This window comes from Plectropomus leopardus, chromosome 7, assembly GCF_008729295.1.
Source record: "Plectropomus leopardus isolate mb chromosome 7, YSFRI_Pleo_2.0, whole genome shotgun sequence".
NCBI lineage: Eukaryota > Metazoa > Chordata > Actinopteri > Perciformes > Serranidae > Plectropomus > Plectropomus leopardus.
The window spans coordinates 32,717,670-32,739,109 of record NC_056469.1 but is presented as its reverse complement, the minus strand read 5'-3'; the positions used below and the strand labels follow the sequence as shown (position 1 = coordinate 32,739,109).

At 41.8% G+C, this 21,440-nt stretch overlaps 1 protein-coding gene across 10 annotated transcripts in view; it reads right to left on the bottom strand.

Annotated features, from left to right (window-relative positions):
• Nucleotides 1–236: 236 nt before the first annotated feature.
• The window catches only part of mef2d (myocyte enhancer factor 2d), a 115,058-nt gene continuing 93,854 nt past the window's right edge, over nucleotides 237–21,440 (bottom strand). For 3 of the 10 annotated variants that reach the window (XM_042489852.1, XM_042489854.1, XM_042489853.1), the window contains exons 7-13: nucleotides 17,115–17,293; nucleotides 16,240–16,269; nucleotides 12,885–13,002; nucleotides 12,368–12,548; nucleotides 10,020–10,088; nucleotides 3,771–3,821; nucleotides 237–1,009 (exon numbers count right to left, since the gene is read on the bottom strand). In XM_042489852.1, coding sequence (XP_042345786.1) covers nucleotides 568–1,009; nucleotides 3,771–3,821; nucleotides 10,020–10,088; nucleotides 12,368–12,548; nucleotides 12,885–13,002; nucleotides 16,240–16,269; nucleotides 17,115–17,293 — 1,070 coding nt within the window. In that variant the 3' untranslated portion in view covers nucleotides 237–567. The remainder of the gene's footprint in view (nucleotides 1,010–3,770; nucleotides 3,822–10,019; nucleotides 10,089–12,367; nucleotides 12,549–12,884; nucleotides 13,003–16,239; nucleotides 16,270–17,114; nucleotides 17,294–21,440) is intronic. The other 7 variants (XM_042489856.1, XM_042489862.1, XM_042489859.1 and 4 more) reach the window with 5 other exon arrangements.

Sequence of the window (21,440 nt, the reverse complement as noted above, 5' to 3'; positions counted from 1 at the left end):
GACGACACCACAAGCCGCTCATCAAATGCAGGGCATGCTGGGAAACCAAGGTGTGCGTTTGCTCCGCCAGCGGCTGTCGGGTGAAAAAGTCAAAGCGGGAAAATTTTCGTGTTTTAGCGGCCGGTCGTTAGAAACACACTCACTTCTATTCAAACACAGCTGAAGAAATCGTTTTGACAAATAATCCCTGGTTCAGTGGCTCCACCCCGCTGGGGTTTTATGTGTGTGTGTGTGTGTGTGTGTGTGTGTGTGTGTGTGAAGTACATTAGAGTTTGAATGTGTGTGCACATTGCCATACAAGTGTGTCAGTGATGGTGTTAGCATGCTTGTGTGTGTGTGTGTGTGTGTGTGTGTGTGTGTGTGTGTGAGGTCAGCGTTTTCTGTGTGGACAGAAGGTTACTGGGTCATTGGCAGGTATCTATGTGTGTGTGTGTGTGTGTGTGTGTGTGTGTGTGTGTGCGCGGAGGAGATCGGGGGCATCAGGGCTGGTGGGGGCATGTACACAAGCCACAAGTACACATCCTCTCCTCCATCTGTCCGTCCGTCCGTCCCTCTGCCGCCTCCTCTTCATGTCACCCAGGCGTCCAGTCTCATTCTCTTGACGTTGGTCCCGTCCTGCTCTTGGGGCTCGGCCGACGGGGGCCGCAGAAGGACCATGGTGGCCTGTTGGCCCCCGGCGCCGGCCTGGTGGAGGAAGTCCGGAGCCCCGCCTCGTCCCTGGGTGCCGTCGTCCCGGTCGCTGCCTTCGTACGAGCTGCCGTTGCTGCTGAGGCTGTCGACTGGCGAGCGGCCTTGACCTCCCACCTCCAGGCGCAGCGTCCCCGGGTAGGCGACCGACACCAGACCTTGCCCTTGGACTTGAACTTGGCCTCCTCCGCCTCCCCCGGCGCCGCTGATGGAACTGGGGGTGCTGCGGTCGCGGTTTGGTGAGACGGGTTCGGATTTGATGTTGATGTTCGGGTTTGTGTTGACGGTCAGCGCGGCGCCCTGAGGTATGTGACCCACCGGCCTGCAGAGACAGACGAGAAAAGAGAGATGGAGGGAGAAAAAAAAAGTGAGACAATATCGAGAACATCATTTCTATCCTTCAACACATGACAGCGGACCTAAACGGGACGACAGTTTGCGGGGATGAAACACAGAATTCAGCCAAGACTGCAAATAATTCAACGAATGGTCACCGTCACAAAGAATGCATCACCGTGTGCAGATAAACGGAAACTTTCACCTGGAGAAAGTAGCCACTGTCAAATACTGGAGGCACTCTGCAGCAGGCTGATGTCTGCGTCAGCACACAGAGAACAAGGACACACGAAAAAAACAAAGAGGATGACATCTTAGGCCACATAAAGCACAGTCCAGAAGCCATGCAGCCTGAACATCCGCGCAGTCCGGATTTAGTCTGTCCGAGTTCACGTTGCAGAAATTCAAATCGGAGCTCGTTAAGTTGTACGGGCTCCTAAGAAGTTGCAAAACTAGCTTTCAACCTGCCAGGTGAGACGTTCCTGCAGCATGTAAGACAACATTTTACCTAAACCCGGGCCGTAACACAGTATTCCAAAGAACTGACTGCATATTTTCACTTTTCCCTTTTTGATAATTTTGTCTGTGTTCATGCATATGGGTTAAATTGAGTCCAGATTGTGTATTTTAGTGCAATCAGTGAATTTCCAGCTCAGCTCCTACAATAAGTCTAAAATACACTGTGGAAACTAAATAGTTAAATTCAGACTGTTAAGGACAAAAAATGCCCCATGAAACCCATTCAAACTGACATTTCTGATCATCAAAGCAGAAAAACATGACTTGTATTATTTCTGGGTGTCATTCTGGGCTTTTAACTTGGAATTTGTCATTTTGACTATTTTCCACCTGATGAGGTCATTTTGATCATATTTGGCATATGGAGAAAATACATGCTGTTTCCACTCAGTGCACTGTCACAATCAATGTTGCTGCTAATCACTGACATATCCCAGACTGTCAGCAGAAAAAAAACAAAAAACAACTAAATATTTTTTTGTGTTTTTTGTAATCTAAAAACATACTGGCATCACGACAAAAACCTGTCATTTAAAGGGTTAAAATTCTGAAAACTAATGACTATTTTATATTTACGATTACGAGTGATGCTGGTTGGAAAAACTGTCTGATTTTGACACCATTTAACACAAAAACCGCCTGGAAATTGCCATTTTCAAATTTTCCATTTTTTTCCTCCAGCATCCGTATGAACCCTGAATATGTTTTGAAAATCATGTTGTGAAGAAGAAAACACTCACTTCTGAACATGATTTCTGTGCACGTGCCTTCAGATGCTCGGGATAACGTCATGTGCTGGAAATCTTCTGTCTCAGTGTTTGTGTCTCTACCTGCCACGACTCTTTGATCAGCACCTCCACCCTCACACTCTTCTTCCTGCTCCGCCGGCTGGAGGCGGACTCGAACCTGTCACCGAGGCTGACACCGGCTGTTGACGCTGCACATGTGGCTCGCTCCTTTGACGGCGTCGACAGGATTTTTCGGATAGCGCTTGCTTTCTCCCTCTCTCTTTATCTCTCTCTCTGAGCCTGACACGGTCGATCTGCATTTGAAGCTCCCAATTACTGCGTTTGGCCCCTCGGGTGTGTTCTAATATGTCATATCATGAGCCATCTGCAGCACTGTATCTCTAATATTCCCTCAATTACTGGCAGACTGAGAGGGGAATTTAAGATAGCGCTCCTCCAGGCGATCTGGGTCTGTGGCATTCAAATGTGCTCGCTGTCTTGCTCCAATTCTGGCACGCGCGCGCACACACACACACACACACACACACACACACACACACACACACGTATTTATATCTTTGTGAGGACCCTAATTGATATAATGCGTTCCCTTGCCTCTTACTCTAACCTTAACAATCACAACTAAATGCTAAATGCCCAACTCCAACCTAACCCTAATTGCAACCGGAACCCTAAAACCAAGTGTTAACCCTCAAACAGTCCTTTGAAAAAGTGAGGACCGGTCAAAATTACCTCACTTTCCTAAAATTCTTATGGTCCCCACTGTGTTACATGTACAAAAACTTACATAGTCTTGCTGTCTTCCATATAAATCCTATATTCCTCCTATACACTCGCACTCGCACACACACACACTCACACACACACACACACACACTCGCACACATTCGCGCACACACACACACACACACACACACACACACACACACACAGGTCCCCTGGCAGCAGCGAGGCTCACTCAGTCTCTCGCCGTGCCCACTTCATCAAACCTGCGCGTGGTGGTTCAGGCCGGCGCAGGTAGATGGATGGCGGTGCCACGGGGGCGCCGTTGCTATGGCGAGAAAACGGCAGAGTCAGCGGGCCGGTGACAGTGATGAAGGCTAGAGCGGCAGGCTACCCCCGAGCGCTAACAGCACAGCGAGCGCAGCCAGAAGCAGACACTTGGTTACAGTGTAATAAGATGCAGCCGTTTTTTTTCCCAAAATGCTCTGCTTTTCCGAGGACCAATAAGCGGCACAATGACTCCTCCGTTTAATTCAAATCAGGCAGATTCACTGAAGGAGTCATTTTCAAAACTATGTATAGGACATAATTAACAGTTTGAATTTGGTAGATTGCAGTCTGGAGACTAATTAGTTTGAGTTTGTGAACATGTTATCGGTAAACTGTAGAAACCGTGCAGAGGTTCCTGGGTGCAGCAGGTATTTTGGGACGACGGCGTGCTGCAGCTGTGTGGCCGAGGTGTAGAAAGTGCAGTACCAGCAGAGGCCCTCCTCCCGGCCAAACAGCAAGTTGGACTGAGAGGCCAAACTGTGGAGGGAGGAGGAAAAACAGACAAGCATGTTTGAAAAAGCTACACCAGCAGGGAAACAGTGGGACGCAGTCCCTGCTGCACAGCTACTTCATGTTGAGCTGCGATGCAGGAAGTGTTAGAGCCCGTGCTGACACAAATTTGATTGTCGTCCACACGCAATGCATTCTTACAGTCAGCTCCAATAAACTGGAAATCACCGGCTTTTCCTAACATGGAATCACCGAAATCCTCAGTGCAGACTGTTATTAAAGGGGAATACTGCAAATTCTTAAATGTGTACTTCAGACAATGATGCATATTTTGAAGAGATCTGCAGAATGCAGAATTGATAATGACAGCCACCATCAGGCAGGTAGTGCTGAATTCATTTTTTTTTTTTTTTTACACTTTTTTTGAGTATTTTTTGGGGAATGCAGTTATCATTTTTACCAAGAGTCGACCATCCAGCTCGTTCTCACAACCAACTTGTCAAATACTGCAGATTTGTCAGTGGACAACAGCGACAGACAGAAACACACAGAGGCATCCTGTATAATAGTATGAAACACACACACACACACACACACACACACACACACCAGGCACTGACTGTTTCTGACACAGCGCACAACAACAGTCATGAAAAGACAAAGAAAGTCCACATACGGAGGCTGGGAGAGGAGGTGAAAATTGGTCAAACAGATTCTGGACTTTTACCCACAAACCCGCACAATGCATTTAACAAGCACATACTGACACTCCGTCCCTGAATGTCCAAAACTTGCGCAGTAGGTTACCTAGCATGTCACATTTTGACGTATAGGTCCACCGACAAAGCGGCATTATTTAAAGAGTTGGGATGTGAACATGTTGCATGTTTTTATGGATTAAGCTGACAATCATAATCTTGTTTAATCAATTAATCGTTTTGTCAAAAAAATGTTAAAAAGCTGTTAATCATGCTCTGCTGTGTCATTTCCCAAAGCACAAGGTCTTTAAATGATATAATTGAGACAACCAACTGTCCAAAAATCCAAACTATTCAGTTTATTATCATTCAAGACAAAGCAGATGTTAAAAAAAAAACCAGAAACTAAAAATACCATTTGATGATCAAAATAGTTACCAAATGACTTTCTGTTGATTGATTAAACGACTTATCGTTGCAGCTTAAATGCAGTTGATATTTTGCTTTTAAACATGGAGCAGAGTGAACAGTGGCCATCCCACACCGTGATGTATATACAGCCTGCATGTTTGGTGCTATTAAGTAAATGTATTATCTTGCAGGTAGCGGGGAGCTTAACGAAGCCGCCGCTGGTGTTCACTTTGTGGTTTCTAATGTGAATTTTGGGAAAACTGATTCCTTGGCAGAGGTTTGACTGAGCAGCCTCTGATTGCATGTGTGCATTGTGCCCTGCAGACAAACAGCGTGTCCTGTGAGCAATTTAGCGAAGTCTGCAAATGCTTTTATTTCTCCTATTAAACCACAGCTGAAAGAGAGAGAGAGACTGAGAAAGACAAAGTGTGTTTTTGTGGGCGAAAAGCAAGAAGAGAGTGAGAAGAGCAGAAACTTGAGCCACCAAGAAAGCATTTCATCCACTCAGTGAGCTCCTCACTTACAAACATGGATCAACAGCACAAAGCAACAATGATACAGGCCTCATTCACATTTTAAACCATACATTTCCAGGACTTTGAGGGTAAATTTAAAGACCATACATTGTGTGAATGACTGCTCCCGATACTCTTTATCTGAACTTTTTCACAACTAAAAATGGCTTTTTAAAATATATATTATTTAAAAATAAATTCAAAACAGGATTAGATCTGATTTTTTTGGGGGATGATTCTAAAGAAAATATGTGTGATATTTAAATAAAAAATTAAATAAGTGATTTTTATCTCTCTTTAAATTTTTAAACAAACTTTCTTACAATTTTTAAAGAAAACATTATGGTGTTTTTTTTATGTTCATTTTTGATGATTTTGCATGTTTTTTTTCAAAAATCACCAAAATGACACCAGTTATCATAATTTTCCCCAAACTTTTCCAGGCCTGGAGATTGCTACGTGGAAATTCCATGACTTTTCCCATTTCTTCTTGACCGTATGAACCCTGAATGAAACACAGGGAGATGTTGTTCTGTTTATTTCCTGCTTAAGTGTCCTGAATAGAGGCTCCATCAGCTGATAAAACATCAACTCAGTGAGGAAACAAACAGCAAATGGCATCCGCAGAGCGACTCCTATAAAGAGGCGAGCCAGCTGAAAGCTAAACTCTGCAGGGAGCGGCTTCAGGTGGCAGCCGTGACATTAACATTTAGATTGGGAAGTGAGAGGAAGTCAACAGGTGTGTGCCGAATTAAAGTGAGTCTGACAAAAGAGCAGGAAATACGTGGTGGACGAGCACTGATTAAAAAGGGGGATGGGAGAGGGCGAGATGACACAAATAATTTCCTGGTGGCGAGTTAAAGTGTGGACGACAGCGAAGGCGAGGCTCGCAGCCAAACCGCCATTCACTGTTTGATTGGATGAGCTTGTTTGCTTGCTGTGAGGCCGCGCTGTGAGGAAAAATCAAAAACAAGCCGGCGCAGTCTGGGCTGCAGAAGTGCCCACGTCTGCCCATGCTGTCCTAGGACGGCACGATTTTTCCGCTCTGCCGAGAGAACAGTTTGGTGTGCTGGGAAAGCTTCCCACATTTCTGTTGTGCTCGCTTGTTTTCAGTGACAGCGATTCTGTCATTCTGATCCCACACACAGCACAGAGGACCTGCCGGGTGTTCGCTCCACTGTCAAACCTGAGAGCCCATCAAATTAAAGTTGTGCTTACTCAGTGAAATCCTGATTATTGTCCCAAATGTCTTTAAGAATGCCTCGGCTATTTATGGCACAGCAGATACACTGAATCAAATCTTTCTAATGCTTAAAATCAGGGCTGCAACTGACATTTGTTTTGTTGTTTTGACTGATTTACAGAATATTTCATCTTGATAAAGTTTGTGGTGAAAATCATAATATCAGCAAAAAATAAAGGGAGCCTTGTGATGGGCTTTTTCTCACTATTTATGAAATCCTTCATCTGAAGGCGTAATGTCAAGCTGACTGTCTGCTGTCTGTCAATGTTTGGCCCTCAGTCAGTGTCTTACCCCCTTGTTTCTGCCATCTGTCCCACACTGTTGGCATAAGTTGGCCCTTGTCGGCTGTTTAGGGTCTGTTTCAGCATGTTTAATCGGGGCTGGAGTTGGCACAGACCGTTAATGAGAGAAATCACTCTAAATGTTAGTTCAGCTAAGTGAACGAGAGGAGAAACGAATATTAGGAAGAAAACCAAAGGCTGGGTTTAAGAGGGTGTGAGATCGAAGATTATTCCTTTGAGCTCTTGTTTCTAAAAACGGCATAAAACCTAAAATCCAAAAAAACAAAAAACATCCTTAAAATTTAGAAACATCAGCAAAAACGTCCTAAAATCCTAAAAATGTCCTAAATTTTAGAAATGTCCTCAAATCTGAGAAATGTCCTCAAATTCTAGAAACACCATTTTTGTCTTCAACTGCGTGTGTCCCTTTGTATCAATCTGTGTCCCCTCTCCATATTCAGAGGTTTTTGTGGGTCCATGAACGCAGCACAGGCAGAAATCTTAATATGTTTTTTCCTTAACAGCGATTTGTGACTCTCGGGTTGGATAATTGATCTGTCGATCCATTCAGAGCTGATCAAATCAGAGTGATGGATGAGAGGAGCAGCTGCTGCAGAGGCGGGTGAAATCAAACTTTTAGATCCAGCAGAACAAGCGGATAACTTTCACTTTCAAAGCCCCTGATGTTCTGCTGCTCCGTCTGTGCCCAGAGTACGCTCTCCGCTCCGAGAGTGTAAAGCAAATCAACAACTGAACAGTGTATAGATTCCAAAAGCTCCTATTAAACCGTTCAGCTCCAAAAATAGAAAATCAGTTTGAGGAAGCAGAATGTGTGGGAAACCGATGGTACTTTTTTTGTGCCGTAAATAGAGCCTTCATTTCCTGAGAGGGTCGTATCTGGTGGCAGACAGAATAGACCATCGCTCACAGGGAACCTATCTGATGGTGTGATTATATTTAAATGATAAATACATGAATGGATAAATAAAAAAAAGTCTTAGTTGTGACCCTGCAGAAGTTGTTATTTGAGTTAAAGACACTGCTGATATGAAAACAGGTCTCTGTTGGCGTCAGTGGGGAAACAGTATTTGGATTGTTTCCGTTAATTCTGCGAAGGGAGAGCAGCGTGTGCTGGCTGCGTCTTCAGCCTCTCAACAGATCTGTTTGCTGAACGGTTTCAGACAATCTGGACGGCCATTTGTTAACATTTACAAGGCGATCTGAAGAGCTCCGCCGTGGATGAGTGTTAACTATATACTGCTTTTTCAAAGATGCTGAACCCCCCGGAGTCACAGCTGTTGTATACAATAACAAACAACCTATTATCATATTTTCATGGACAATTTTCAGCTTGTCAGACAGAAACAAATAACAGTCTCAATTATGACAGCTCGCATTATTTCAAGTGTCTCCTTTTTAAAACTGTTATCTTTCATTTCTTTTTTTGTGACAGAGACTCTGCGCTGACTCTGAAATTAACTTTCTGCAAGTATTTCTGTGTAGCTGAGAACAAGAATATGAGCATTAAGAGGACTGTCAAATGATAAATGCTTGTTTCAGTATGTACAGCTTGACACTCATCTCATGGCCAAATCTGGCCCCTGAAAAGGTGAGTGACGCCCCCCCCAACCATTTTCAAATTCACAATAAAAATAAAGTGATTGACACTGAATTGTTTTTGTCCTTTTAGCATCCATAAGGTGCCAGAGTGCATAAAACAGCATAAAAATCGAGCTTGTTGTTCAAAAAAAAGGGCCAGTGGAGGATCCCCAACACCCCCCGAAAGAGGTCCCAGCTAAGACCCTAATGTCCTAAAATCCCAGAAATATCATAAAATCCTAGAAATGTCCTAAAATCCCAGAAATATCATAAAATCCTAGAAATGTCCTAAAATTTGAGAAATATAAAATCCTAGAAACCTCATAAAATCTGAAAAATGTTCTACAACTGTAGAAATGTCTTAAAAGTCTAGAAACATCCAAAGATCCTAGAAACTTCCAAAAATCCACAAAAAATGTCTTAAAATCCTAGAAATGTCTTTGAATCCTAGAAATGCCCTAAATCCAGGACCCGTCCTTAAATCCTAAAAATGTCAGAAAATCCTAGAAACAAACTAAAATCTGAGAAACATCCTAAAATCCAAGAAATGTCATAAAATCATTTAGATTTCCTGAAATCCTACAAATGTCTTGAAATCCTAGAAGTGTCCTTAAATCCTAAAAATGTCTAAAATCCAAGAAACCTCCTAAAAACTCAGAAATGTCCTTAAATCAGAGAAAGGTCTTGAAATCAGGGAAAAATCCTAAAATCTTAGAAATGTCTGTAATTCCTTGAAAAATCCTAAAAGCCGAGAAACACACTAAAATCCTGGAAATTTCCTCAAGCACAAACATTTTAAAATCTGCAGGCGTCTTATAATCCTACCCCTTGCCTCCCGGCACCTGTGCAAAAGTGGCCCCCCAGCAAAGTAACTTTTGATTATCAAACTCCAGTTAATGTTTTCTATCTGGATAACTAACTCTGACAGCTCAGCTACATCTAAATTATTCTGTGTAGTCGAGCCTCTGCGGGCTTCCCAGGCCGACACGTGTCTGAGGAATCCAAGTCTCTGTCTGACTGTCAGCTGACGGTGACAGATAAATGGCTAAAAAGTGAAATTTTAATGCAGCGAGCGTGTCGGCGGCGCACAGCTGTGCACCGGGCTGCTGTTTGGTGGCGAACGCAGCACCCAGAGACCGCAGCGAGGCCCCGCCGCTGTCACACTGCGGCATCTTCTTCTTTGTTCATGACGCTTCCAAAGAGCTTCAGATCTGAGCTTTAGGTGGAGCGAAGACTCCGGCAACCACAAACTGATAACTGAGCGATGGAGCACAGACACGGCAAAGCAACAACACACATCACATCCAACACACACGGAGAGAAAAGGTCTGCCGTTATGTTTGTCATCGTGTTTGTCGTGCAGCTGCATCGATTCTGTAACTTTATTTTGGCTCATATCCGAGTCTGAGAGCAGCAGAACGACTCGACAGATTAACATGGCAGAGCTGCGCAGCGCCACATGCTATCATGTCATTCACCTCAGGTTAGCAGCAAAACTGGAGATGCAGTTAACCATCTCCGCATTCTGTTTCTCTGCACCCCACATGCTGTGGAGACAAAGGAGGGAGGGAGGACAAAACATTAGGCAGTTACAAGCCGCTCCCCCATCCAGAGGTCAGCTGACTGAGCGCTAACCGCTAAACTTGAGCCTGACGCAGCTCAGGGAGGTTAGCTTCACAGACGTCACAATGATCTACAAACATTTCAACTTTTGGAGGAGTGAGAGCTTTACAGAAAGCAGCTCCCACCTGCCTGTAATGTGCCAACAGAGAGACAAAATAAAATAAAAACTGTGTCATTGACATGCACTCAATATCTGTTGCAACTTCATCACAAAAACACTGAGGGAAAAGCCTCATAACTATCAGAATTTATCTGCTGTAAAAAAAACTTGTTTTCCATGCAAAACTCTAAAAGAAATAAAACAAACTGTAAAATCTGTAAATAACAAAATGTGGAAAGAAAAACTGTTAAAAAAACATAAAGACATTAAAACTGTGATACTCAACTTTCAGTCTGAGGCCAAACCTGGCCCCGACAGAGTGTCGGGTGGACCCCCAACCATTTTCAGATTCCCGATTAAAGTAAAGTGATTGACACTGGGAATAGTTTTTGTCCTTTTAGCATCCATAAGGTGTGTTACTCGAGGCATTTAACCAATAAAAAACGGATAAAAAGCAGTAAAGAAACAAATTACAAATCAAAGATGACAAATGACCTCCAACCTCATATAACCCATGACCCTTTCCAGCTGTGGTTGGTTCAAAGTTCACGCCCTTTTTCGGGAAAATATTTTCATCATGTCAAAGCAATAACATTCCAGTAACCATGACGATGGATATTCAGAACATTAGCAGCTTCATTTCTATTGCAGCCACCGCCCTAGCCCTAAATTATGTCCAATCTGAGGTCACGTAGTCGTCAAAATGGAAGCGCGAGCCCAATTTGCCCAAGTTTCAAAGGGTTAAATAAATCATCTGACGCCCGTCCCAAATATGAGCCTGTTCAGTTTAGTGATTTAAGCAAATAACAGTCGGGCTTGTTAACTTAAATTTTATGGTATTTTTATGTTGTCCTGAGTGCGTCACGCCCACAGACTGTACTGTACATAAAGATGGACGACACGACAGCTCCTGAACTTTTCAGTCTGTATCGCCCCCTGCTGTCTGACTGCAGGACAGGTCATAAAGCCTACACGTTAGTGAAGAGGTCAAACTAAAAACTCAAAGTAGACAATAAATAAATGTTTCCAAAAGACGGTTTCTGTCCCTGAAGCTAGTTCTCATCATCCTGCTGTTTGTTCAAGTGTTTGCAAAATTGCAAATGCAAATTTTATATAAATAATAATGAATAATTCCTATTGTAATTGTCCGTCTTAATCTATTTCAGTTTGTATTTTATCTTTTAACTTATTCTTTATTCTGCATTGATCATGTTTAATTCTACTATCAGTATTATTATTATTTCTGTGTTCACCGCTAATATTCAGTGTTTACTTGGTATGGCTCGTTGTTATTTTTGCTCTGTAATTGTTCTCTCTTTTGTCCGGCCTTAGTTGGTATTATTGTTGGCTCATTATTATGTTCTTCTGCATGTAACCCCTCTCGCTTCTGCTTTGCTCTATCTGTCAAAGCACTGTGTAAACTCTGTTTTTAAAGGTGCGATATAAATAAAATTAATATTACTATTATAATCTGTGTGCTCCCACTCAATGGAGCTGCTCATGGTTGGTCAGACGGGTGTTTTGGTGGGAATGGAAGGAGGGTGCCACTGCGCAAGCTCCGCCTCTTAATGACATCATCCTCGCAATATGGGAACTCCCGTATCTCTGATATTTTAACCTCACCTCAGCATAGCGGGGGTCAGTGGAGGCGCGTCGTCCATCTTTACATACATTCTGTGGTTACGCTCCCACGTAAGTATGACAAACTTATTTTGATGCTGAGAAGAAGTCCAGCTCTCAGAGTAAAGATCCGTGTGTGTGTGTGTGTGTGTGTGTGTGTGTGTGTGTGCGTGTGTGTGTGTTACATAGCGAGCAGGAGCTAAATCAGAGTGAGTGGGACTCCGGTGGGAGTGGGAGCGGAGCGAGCAGGGGGGGGGGGGGTGGGGGGAGTATCTAGGTCACCACCAAGATGAATCAACCACAGCTGGGGTGATGCTGCCGCGGCGTTTGGCAGAGCTGCTCCCGGTGCTTTATGTGAATCAGCTGACCTGCGCCGCACTGATCAAAGTCTACCGCTCAGATGTTTGCGTGGGGAGGTCAAAGGTCAGGGAAAAATCAATCTGATTTACTGAAACAAGAAAAAAAAAAAAAAAAGGAGCTTACACCAAGTTGCTGAGCGACGCCAGGCTCAGCTGCTGCGCCTGTTGTTGCTGTTGCTGCTGCTGTTGTTGCTGGGAGACCGCTGGTTGCTGTTGCTGTTGCCAGGCAGCCATGTTGCCGGGCACCAGCCCCGGTGGTGTGAACGTCTGGAGCGCCGTGAGATCTGCACTCGTCAGCTGGTACTCTGAGATTAACGGATGGAGAGAGAGGGGGGGGGGGGGGGGGGGGGGGATTGTTTTACATCATACGACTTTCTGGAGCATCAATATTAATCAGGGCTAATCCATATTAATGGGACCTTTGAAGTGGAATGACTCCAGAAGCTCTCACACAATGAACAAAGTGAATATTCATCGTGGTTTGTGGCATCACACTGTGAGCCTCTCAAGTGTTTCTACTCCACACTTAAGACATTTCACCACAAATCACAGACTGGATGTTTTTACTCGTGTTTTATTGTTTTTTAAATCCAGTGCTGGTTTTTAGGTGGAAACACACAGATTCGCTGCTGGTTGCTCACCGGTGTTGTAGGCCGTCTGCATGCCAGAGAAGGGCGCGAGGAGACTGGGTGTTGCCACGGAGACCACCGGGGTGGTGAGCGGCTGCGCCACCTGGGAGCTGCCTAGCCGCTGAGCATTCTGGGAAGACAGAGAGATGGATGGAGGACGTTGAATATTGAGACACAGGAAGTGGAAGAGGTGGTTACTGCTACAGTGGTTCTAAAGATGTGGTGTGGGGGCCTCCAGGGGGTCAGAGGGTGGCTCTAAAGGGTCTCCAGCTATATATATAAAAACAAAACAAATGTAACGATCTATGAAAATTACACTCCGTACATTTATCTGCATCTCCTCTGTGTAATGTTTCATTAATAATTTATTATTATTATTTTTAATTCTTACTAAATTATTTTTTTATCATTTTAAAATAATTAGTCTATTTTCTATTTATTTAATTTTACATTTTTACTCATCAATTAATTTAATTAAGTTTATCTTACTTCTCCTTAAAACTTTTTATAATTTTCCAGTGGCAGGTTGCATATTGTTTTGTATCAGCAACTTGCATTACATCACCCACCAGCGGGAGCGTTTATTGGTCCATTATGGCGCAGTGCATTCTGGTAGTTGTAGGTTTTCTAAGAATCAGAGAAGAGTTCTGCACTCTGTAATTAAAGCTCCCAGTAATTTTAACTGTGCAACATTATGATCTAACAGAGATCATAGATCCATACCTCCACCCTAGTTATAGGTTTTGTACCTCTTAAGAAAAGCGAATGCAGTAGTCCTTTCTCCTGTTTTCTCTGGACATAAAGCTCTGATTCCAAAAATAATTGCATCTTTCTGCTGCAGAGTCAGACTGTTTTAATGAAAGGACTGTCTGTCCAGCAGTGAGACTCTTTTTTTGAGGATTCCTGCTTTATATGTAACAGGATTTGAAAAGTCTTGTCATCGTGTTCATACTCTGACATGAGATGCTGAAACTTCCAACTAAACTCTCAGTGCCTTTGATTTTTTGGACGCAGTGTTGCGGCTTCATGTCATGAGAAAACCTGCTGCGGGTTTCACAACAAACGGCGTCTTTTTCTCCTTATATGGGCCGAGTGTGCGAGCTCACGGCACATGACTTCATCCATTTTCAACAGCAATAATGATAATGGTTAGCATGTGCTCTCACTGTACAGCAGAGGGGATGCAGAGACCTGAGTGATGTGACTGAGAACAATCTAACTACACTGTGACTGCTGAAATATTTCACTATAAACAGCTTTTTCTCGCTGAAAATAAAAATATGTTCTGCTGCCATTTAATTGAAGACCCGCAAACTTAATAAACCACAAGTGTGATACAAATCTGCAGTTTTCAATGTAATGTATGTTTCAATGTGATACATTTTCCACAAAGGTAATAGCAGTTGGTGTAATACGAAATTTCCTGCAAATGTCCAGAAAAGACATCTATATGGTGTCCAGAAAAGACCTCTAACTATGTCCAGTGAGACATCTATACTTTGTCCAGAAAAGACACCTATACTTTGTCCAGAAAAGATGTCTATATGATGTCCAGAAAAGGCATTTATACTACATCCAGAAAAGACATGTATACGTACTCTTTCCTGGACGTCATATAGATGTCCTTTCTGGACCTCATATAGATGGACTTTTGGACTTTTCTGGACATTTGCAGTAAAATTTAGTATTATGTTTGCGGGTGTTACACGTCCTCTTAATGAGCTGAAGTACAGCAGCTCTAATTAACCCCTAACTTCTCAAGTTTTACTGGCAGACTGAATAAAGAGAAATAATAGAATAGAATAGTAGAAATAATCTGAAACAAATGCAGCAGAGCAGTAATAACCAAAGAGTGACATCATGACGCATTACATCACTTCCTGCTCGGGGCCGAGGATGTTTAATGCATCGTGCCACAGTCAGGAGCATTTCTGCTCCCCGTGAGAAAAACCAAGCACCTCCAAGTCTCTCTCTGAGGCGTTTTAACTTTTCGGTGACACTTTAACATCTGCGTGCAAAATGAGAAGTGTCTCGCATCTCAAGGCGGCGTTGGCACGGCAACGCTGTTGTCGGGGCCGGGCGCATGTGAGATGTAGCATCACAGCGGAAGGTGTTATGAGAGGCATCGCTGTGCTGGAGAATCATGCTGACAGGAACGCATGCACAGACAGGGCTGACAGACGAGAGATGAGCGCACATGTTGATGTGTGTGTGTGTGTGTGTGTGTGTGTGTGTGTGTGAATGTGGAATGCCAGGAATGAAGACACACAATGTGAGGTGATGTTTTACAGGTGTGTGTATGTTTATGCACAGAAATATGCATGAACACATGTCAGCATGCATGTGTGCGTGTGTGGGAGTGAGGAGGTCAGCGTGTAGGACTCCACCATGTCCCCCCCCCCCCGTGCGACTTTGTGATGTTTCTTCGCTGTCAGAGCGTCAGTGAATCCAAACATGCACATGCAGAGTGTCTTCACATACAGCGGAGAGTCAGCTGGCCGTCCCTCTGTAGTCTGTAGTCTCCTTGCCTTTTTTAAAAATATGTTTTTAAGTAAGAAAGTCATTATTTAACATTTTGGGAAATCTGCTTTTTTGCTTTCTTGCCAAGATTTAATGAGAAGATTGATATCAATCATAAGTCTTCAAACCAGTGACACTAACCTTAAGGCCTGTGGGACAAATCTGGCCCCTGATAGGGTGTCCCCTTCAGACAGAGCCAGGGGAACTACTGTCTCCTGTCTCCTGTCTCCAGTCTTTATGCTAAGCTAAGCTTCATGTTTTCAGTGCAGAAATGATGGTGACACCAATCATCTCATCAAACTCTCTGCAAGAAAGCAAGCGAGTGTATTTCTGTAAGTCTTCAAAAGCAAACACAAGTCAAGAGTGACTTGGATGTGGTGTAAGTAATGTTTATAATAATGCATTATTTTCTTTTACATGAAGAGGAAGTCGACCTGCAGAGCTGCCTGGCTCTTATTTATTCCTCCCTGTTTTGGGATTTCAGCAGGTAGAAACTTGAAACTAATTTAAAGTCAAAGTCAAGTTGTTTAAGAGTCAAGTGTCGAGCGAGTCAAGTCTCAAGTCCTAGTGTTCGTGACTTGACTCAAGTCTGCAGCTGTGATGGGACTCTGAGGGTCGCAGGCTGTCGTGAACCCTGAACGCCACAGTCCGAATCCTGCGGGAAGCGGCGCAGCCAGCTGATTGGTCCGCTGTGCGTCTCTGACGCTCTCATTGCTCTTCTTCTACTCTCGGCACAGCAGCGGCGCCGCTGAGGCCGCCCCCGATGGCGGTGTCACGCTCATGCTCGGTGAGATCACACAGAGTTGACACCACATTCACCAGGCTAAAAGTCTGAAAGTCTATTCACCTCACTCACCAACTCCAGCTCTTCCTCTGTCTGCACGGCGGCCGCAGGACGAGGAGGAGGAGGGTAAAAACACAGCACGGTTACGATTCTGCAAAAACTAAATATGAGCACTTAAAAGGACTTGAAAGTCTCATCGAGACGTTCGCTTATCCACTATAGTGACACTTTCACATGTGAACACTTGGAAGTTAAAATGCAGACAAACGGATGAACGGCTGACTGAAGGAGAACGATCAGATCCAGATGTTGAACAGAAAAGAGGAATATTCACATTTCTATAACAAAGAAATGAATGTGAAATGCTTTTAAACAACTCCAACAAGTCTGTGATGCATTTGTCTGGATTTGTGAACTCGTAGCGCAAAAGTTGACTTTTAACATAATAACAGAAAACTTTTGTTTAACCCTTTGAGACCTCAGCACATTAGTTTGATTTCTTTCGAAAACAGGAAAAAAAAAGGCAATGAGCAAAACATTTCTCGCAAATTGCAAGAAATTAGCAGATTTAGAAAATTATTTCTACAAAAACTTGGGGAAAATATCAAAAGAACTTTATATTTATCATAATATATTTAATTTTTACAGAATTATCATCATTTTAAGCTGTTTTTTTGTGTTTTTTTATTCTTATATTATTATTTTTGTGGTTTCTAATTTTCATGTCATTTTCTTGTACTTTTTACACTTTTTTGCCTATTTCTGAGTCATTTCTTCTTAATTTTCCTCATTGCCTTTTTCCCATGTTTTAATTTTTTAAAATAAATTAAGCAATTTTTACCCAAATTTCAAAGACTATCTAACCTCCACTTATTAATGATTATAACTCTGTGAGTTTGTTTTAACCCTGTGTGGCTGCCGTAGCCGTGCCCCCTCACCAGCTGCATGAGGCTCTTGCCGCTCTGCGAGGTGATGACCCTCAGGTCGGGCTTGCGGCTGTTGACCATCTGAGGGCTGGGTGGAGGCGGAGACTTAGCCGGGACTACTTTCCCCAGGCTGTTGCCGTTGGAGACGGAGAGGAGGCCCGGGGAGGCCCTGGCACTGATGTATCCGTTTGCTGCAGGAACACAGAAGCACAGAAAGAGAGATTCAGTGAAGAGGGAGGAGGTGTGTTTGTCTGTTTTGATGTTTTCAGTCTTTCTATCTACCTGCGAACTCTGCCTCAGAGTGTGTGTGTGTGTTTGTTCTCATTAGCGAGTTGGAGCGCTCTGTTGCTCCACATGCTCCTCATCCTTTTTGCAGCTCAAACTGTGTTTTTTTGGTGTCGCTCTGATTTTTTTTCTGCAGCTCCTCCACATCAAAACCATGTCACGCTCTCTCCAGAACTATTTTATTCCCACTCTCTCTCCATGTCTCTCCTCTTTTTGTTTCAGTTTGCTAAAAAAAACACACAAATGTCCCTGAACTCTCTCCATCTCACGCTGCAAGGCTTGATTACTGAGCTGTAAAAGTCAGTAAAAAAAATGTTTTCTTAAAGCAAGTGAAATTATTTCAACATTTCATCACAGTTAGTGGAGCTCTCGATGAGTTTGGACTACAAAGTGAAGTCTATTTCCCGTGTGTGTTTCTGCCCCATTACAAGTTATTATAAGGTCTGAAGATCTGATGTTTTTGGCTCTTTCCCCTCATAGCATTGTGTTTAAAAACATATTTCCAACCAGAACCAATTTGTTTCAAGCCTTCAATAGAGATGAGAATCAGCACCTTAACCCTTTGAGACCTGAGAAAAATGATTTGATTTCTCGCAAAAACGTAAGGAGAAGGCAACAAGCAGCTAAACAAGACACGGCCCGAAAAATCTATATATATAAAAATATATAAAAAAAATATATATATATATATCTTGTCTGTAACACCAGGTAAAAAATATAAAAACATTACACAGGTGCCAAAAATGAAAGTTAAAAACAATCAAGAAAATAAAAAAGGGCTGAATACTAAAAAAATATATATGTATACATATATTTTTTACACAAAGAAAATATTATTTTAAAAATTACCTGAAAATAATGGGGGAAAAAAGAAAACAAAAAGTGAAAAAATGGGTTAAAAAATGTAAATGCTATAAACTAAATATTGTATATATGTTATATGTTTCCACAGTGGATTTTAGACTTATTGTAGGAGCTGAGCTGTAAATTCACTGATTACACTAAAATACACAATCTGGACTTAATGTTACCACATGCATGAACAAAGACAAATTATCCCCCCCAAAAAAAAGAATGAAAAATGCACCAAACAGTCCCTAAGGGGTTAATAACTGAATAAGGCTTCAGAGCGTGCAGCACTTTTACTTTCTGTGTTTCTCTTTTCTTTCTCACAGGTGAATTCCAGCAACATGACGGGCAACATTACACAACGTCACGTCTGCTGAACGCACCCTCCTTTCAAACTGCACAACCGTCCACATTCCAGCGTCCTGCGACGCAACGCAACACTTCACCTGTAAGAAACAACAACACCTGATGGATGACACGCTCCAGTCACAGGGAAGCACCTGTGTGTGTGTGTGTCTGTGTGTGTGCGCACGCGCACAGTGGTGTCATGTAACATAGTAATCATTACAGTACTTAAGTACTTTCTGGGAGTAGTTAAGTTTGTATATTCCTGTCAGCTTTCACTTGTGTCTACTACTTTTCCCAAATAAAACTTTTATTCTGAAACATTTCCCTGACGCATTTAGTTACTTCAAAATAAGGAGGGAAGAGAAGAAAGATGGAAAAAAAGACTTTCTTTTTCTTTAAGTGTAATGTCGGCACCACTTTTAGGGTGGTTTGTATTTTAACCCTTTGACACTTGAGCAAAGTGGCTCCATTTGTTTCATAAACATGGGAAGAAGTCGATGAGTAATGAAAGAAGAAGTGATCCAAAAACTGGCAATAAATTTGTAAAAACTACAAGAAAGTTACCTGATAAATTTGGCAAAAAAAGAAGAGGAAATAGAAGAAAAAGAAAACAAGCAAAAAACAACAAATAACAAGACAAACAAGTCTTGGAAGAAGTGCTTTAGAGAAAATTAAATTAAATTAAATATGTAATTGTGATCATTGTAAAGACAGTTAATTTTTTTCCCCCAGCTACCAATTTGTGGAACATCTGTTACCAAGTTAGTCATTGCCTTTTTTCCCATGTTTTTGAAAGAAATGGCACCAATTTGCTCAAAGTTCAAATGCTGAAGTACTTGTGAAAAAATGTCCTCTGCATGAATTGTTATATTGTTTTCTTTTCTTTATTTTTTCTGTCCTTATTTCTATTGTCTGTTAGCTGCCGAGGGACCGCAGATGTAAATCAGCTGTCCTGCTATCTGTTGCATATTTACATTTGTATTTTTATATTGATGATCATTGATATGCTGTGTCCCCTTTTAAATGAACCCTAAATGCAGTAAAAAAAGCAGTACAAGAAAAATGACGTTGCTCCAGGTTTAAAAGGGTTAAGAAAAATTAATTAATTAAGCTGCTTTTCAATCCTGCTACTCAGTTTCTTTCATACTTTATTCTCAGTGATTTGGGATAATGAGCTGTGTTTTTTTAAATTAAGTTTAAAAAAAATAAAAATAAAAAGGCGGAGGTGTATTTGGGGATTCTGGGTGTCCTGACATCAAGACTCCAGCAGACAGCAGCCTGACGTCAAAATAAGAGCTCGACTCAAACAATCAGTGTGTGAATAAGAGGAGGACAGCAGGGACTTTCCCAGCCCTGACACACACACACACACACACACACACACACACACACACACACATAGTGAACCTGACAACAACAAATGAACATCACACTCCCTCTCGAGCAGCGCAGTGGGAGGTAAAACAGAGAGGAGGAGAGATGTAAGTGAGGAGTTAACAGAAAAGAGGTCGAGGATCTGCGCTGTGTTCATCTGAAGTTACTTGGTAGTTGTATTATTCGCTGACACGTGAAATAAGTTATTGAGAACATTGTGGTCCAAAGAAAATCAAATACATTTTGCAAACTACATGTACTGCCCTGTGGTTTTATGCTTCTGTGTCGGTCAAGATCAACTAAAAGTTTACAGTCGTATCTGTGAAAACATGGACGCTTCATTCACGGAAGATATTTCTGCGAAATATTTAACATAATTTACCATAATAATGCTTTCGCCCCTGAACTCAGCAGGCTGACAGGCTTTTATTTCCTTTCAGATTAAACTTTTTGCTTAACAAAGATGGAAATAAAATCAAACTATTCTCTAAACATAAAAAAAAGGCTAAATTGGCTTTATTGATTGTTGTCAAAACATCAGAAGGAAGTATTAAGCAACAAAAGAAGAAATGACCCAAGTACAGGAAAATTACCTGAAAATTTTAATAAATAAATAAATAAATAAATAAATGAGGAGGAAAAACAAGGAAGTTAAAAAAAAAATCACCTGGAAAAAATCCTAACTTCTAACAATTCTGTAAAATAATTTTAAACATATAATTTCAAGAAAATAAAAAGATAGAAATCAAATCATATAAATAAATAAAAAAAGAAAGAAATACAAACTAAATAAAAAAAATTAAAATAATACAAACTACAAAATGAAAAAATACAAAGTACAAAATAATAAATAATACAGAAATAAATAAATAAATAAATAAATAAATGGCACAAGGAAAAAACTGGGAAGTTAAAATGCAAAGTGAAAAATGATCTGGAAAAAATTCTATAAAATTCTAAGAATTCCATAAAATGCATTGAAATATACAATTTAAAGAAAATAAAAATATAGAAATACAAACAAATTGTTTCATTAAAACTGTTTTAGCGTCTCTCATTTACTCTCCTGGTAGTACTTCATTTTTTGGTGCTCATGGTTTCAGTGAAACGAACTGAACGATCGTAGAGAATCTTACCGTGCTAAACGTGTGTCCATACTGACAAAAGTTTAAATAAAGTGGTTTTATCCATCCTAAAAACTTGTATAAAAATGAACTGCATGGTAACCACGGTAACCAGAGCGAGCCTCTAATAGAGACAGGCCTTTATTTGTCACAATGTGAAGCCACAGCGGGCTGGTCAAACAGACCGAGCGTTTAACTGGGACTAGACTTTTATTCAAAGTTTTACGGTATATTGTTATGTATCTTGTTGAACCCTGAGATAGCTGTATTATAATGTGTGTGTGTGTGTGTGTGTGTGTGTGTGTGCGTGATGTTTACACAGAGTGTGTTGAAGCTTGCATGAACACACACACTATTC